At 44.6% G+C, this 1,497-nt stretch overlaps 1 protein-coding gene across 1 annotated transcript; it reads right to left on the bottom strand.

The window, feature by feature from the left end:
- Positions 1–88: 88 nt before the first annotated feature.
- SARC_15982 (hypothetical protein) lies at positions 89–250 on the bottom strand (the record flags this gene model as incomplete). Its single annotated transcript, XM_014289904.1, has 1 exon — positions 89–250. A coding segment is annotated over one exon (162 nt), but the record flags the coding sequence as incomplete, so codon positions are not given.
- Positions 251–1,497: the final 1,247 nt, after the last annotated feature.

The raw sequence follows: 1,497 nt of genomic DNA on the forward strand, positions 1-1,497 counted from the left end.
ACACACACACACACACACACACACACACACACACACACATATATATATATATATATATATATATTATATAATATATATATGACTATGACTACACATACCGTTTCTTATCCCTTACAAGACTAACCCCTGGTCCCGGCGGTTTGAGTCTGTTGAATGTAATCATTGATCGCGTGCGTGCGAATGTGGAGCTGAGCGGGTCAGTCGCATTGTGATCATCGGTAGTAGCCCCTTCTCGCACTTCATCGCCATACTGGTTCGGTGGTTAAGTGTATATGTGTGAGGACTGATAATTGATATGGGAATGTCAATCATATATGCTCGTTTATGTGTGTGAGGGCCAGTGCGTGCGTATGGATGAATGTATGTATATATATATGTATGGATATATGCATGTATGCGTGTACTTATATGTGTGGCTGCCGAAGCAGTCATGTTTGCGTTCCGCATATCAAACGGAGCCAAACACGCACAACGAAATAACAAATAGCCTACAACATCACATAGACGAGCAGAATACACCTGAACGTCACGCCAACACACAACACGCACTGTCCACACACCATCCTCTGCTGACTGCTGCCCAGGTTGGGCGACGAGACTTGCATGGTGAGACCCCTTCGAAGACGTAACCTGGGCGGAATTAATGCGCCAGATTAGTGTTCAAATAGTGGGTCAAATTAATTTGTTGCGATGCAGACTGCAATTTAATGGGTTGAATTCGTTTATCGAAACCACCGGGTCAAATGCATGGGTCCAAATGATATATTGTAGTGCAGATTGCTAAATAGAACCATTAATGGGATGAGGTGCAAGCTGGGATTAATGGGCCAGACTAATTGGACGCAATGCAGACTCAGTGAAGTTATAGGGTGTGAAGACCAGACAACGGACAAAGTTTTAGGGTTTTAGGGTTTTAGGGTTTTGAAACTACGCGTAGGCATCGATTCTAACGATGTGGGAGATTGAGTGTGCTCGGGTGGCTAAGCAGTCTGAGCGCAGAGATGAGGGGGTGGGATGGAAAAATCATTCGACTAAGAAGCGTGTCATGGATTGGGTTTTGTTGAAGAATGCACATATATGAATACATGTATATTTGTGTGTGTATGCGTCAATGTGTATGTAAATACCTCCGTGCGTGCGTATGCGTGTATATGTGTGTGTACAAGCGTGTACACATAAGGTACATGAGTGACCACGAATACAGGTAGTACGTATTTGACACACTTTTCCTGGCTGTCCACCAAGAAAAAGCCTTCCAGCTCGACTTCTGGGTTGGTAGCCATGCCCTGGTCTCGTTGTTGCCACGACGACGAGTCCAGACTCTCTTCACTCCTACAGGGGAACAACGAAACAGCATTTACATACAACTTTATCAGTTCTACACAAACGCATCGAGACCTGACCAATGAATCAAACAATCGTTCCAGTATGTTTCACACACACACACACACACACACACACACACACACACACACACACACACACACACACGTCGTT

This window comes from Sphaeroforma arctica, assembly GCF_001186125.1.
Source record: "Sphaeroforma arctica JP610 unplaced genomic scaffold supercont1.7132, whole genome shotgun sequence".
In the NCBI taxonomy this organism is placed as follows: Eukaryota; class Ichthyosporea; order Ichthyophonida; genus Sphaeroforma; species Sphaeroforma arctica.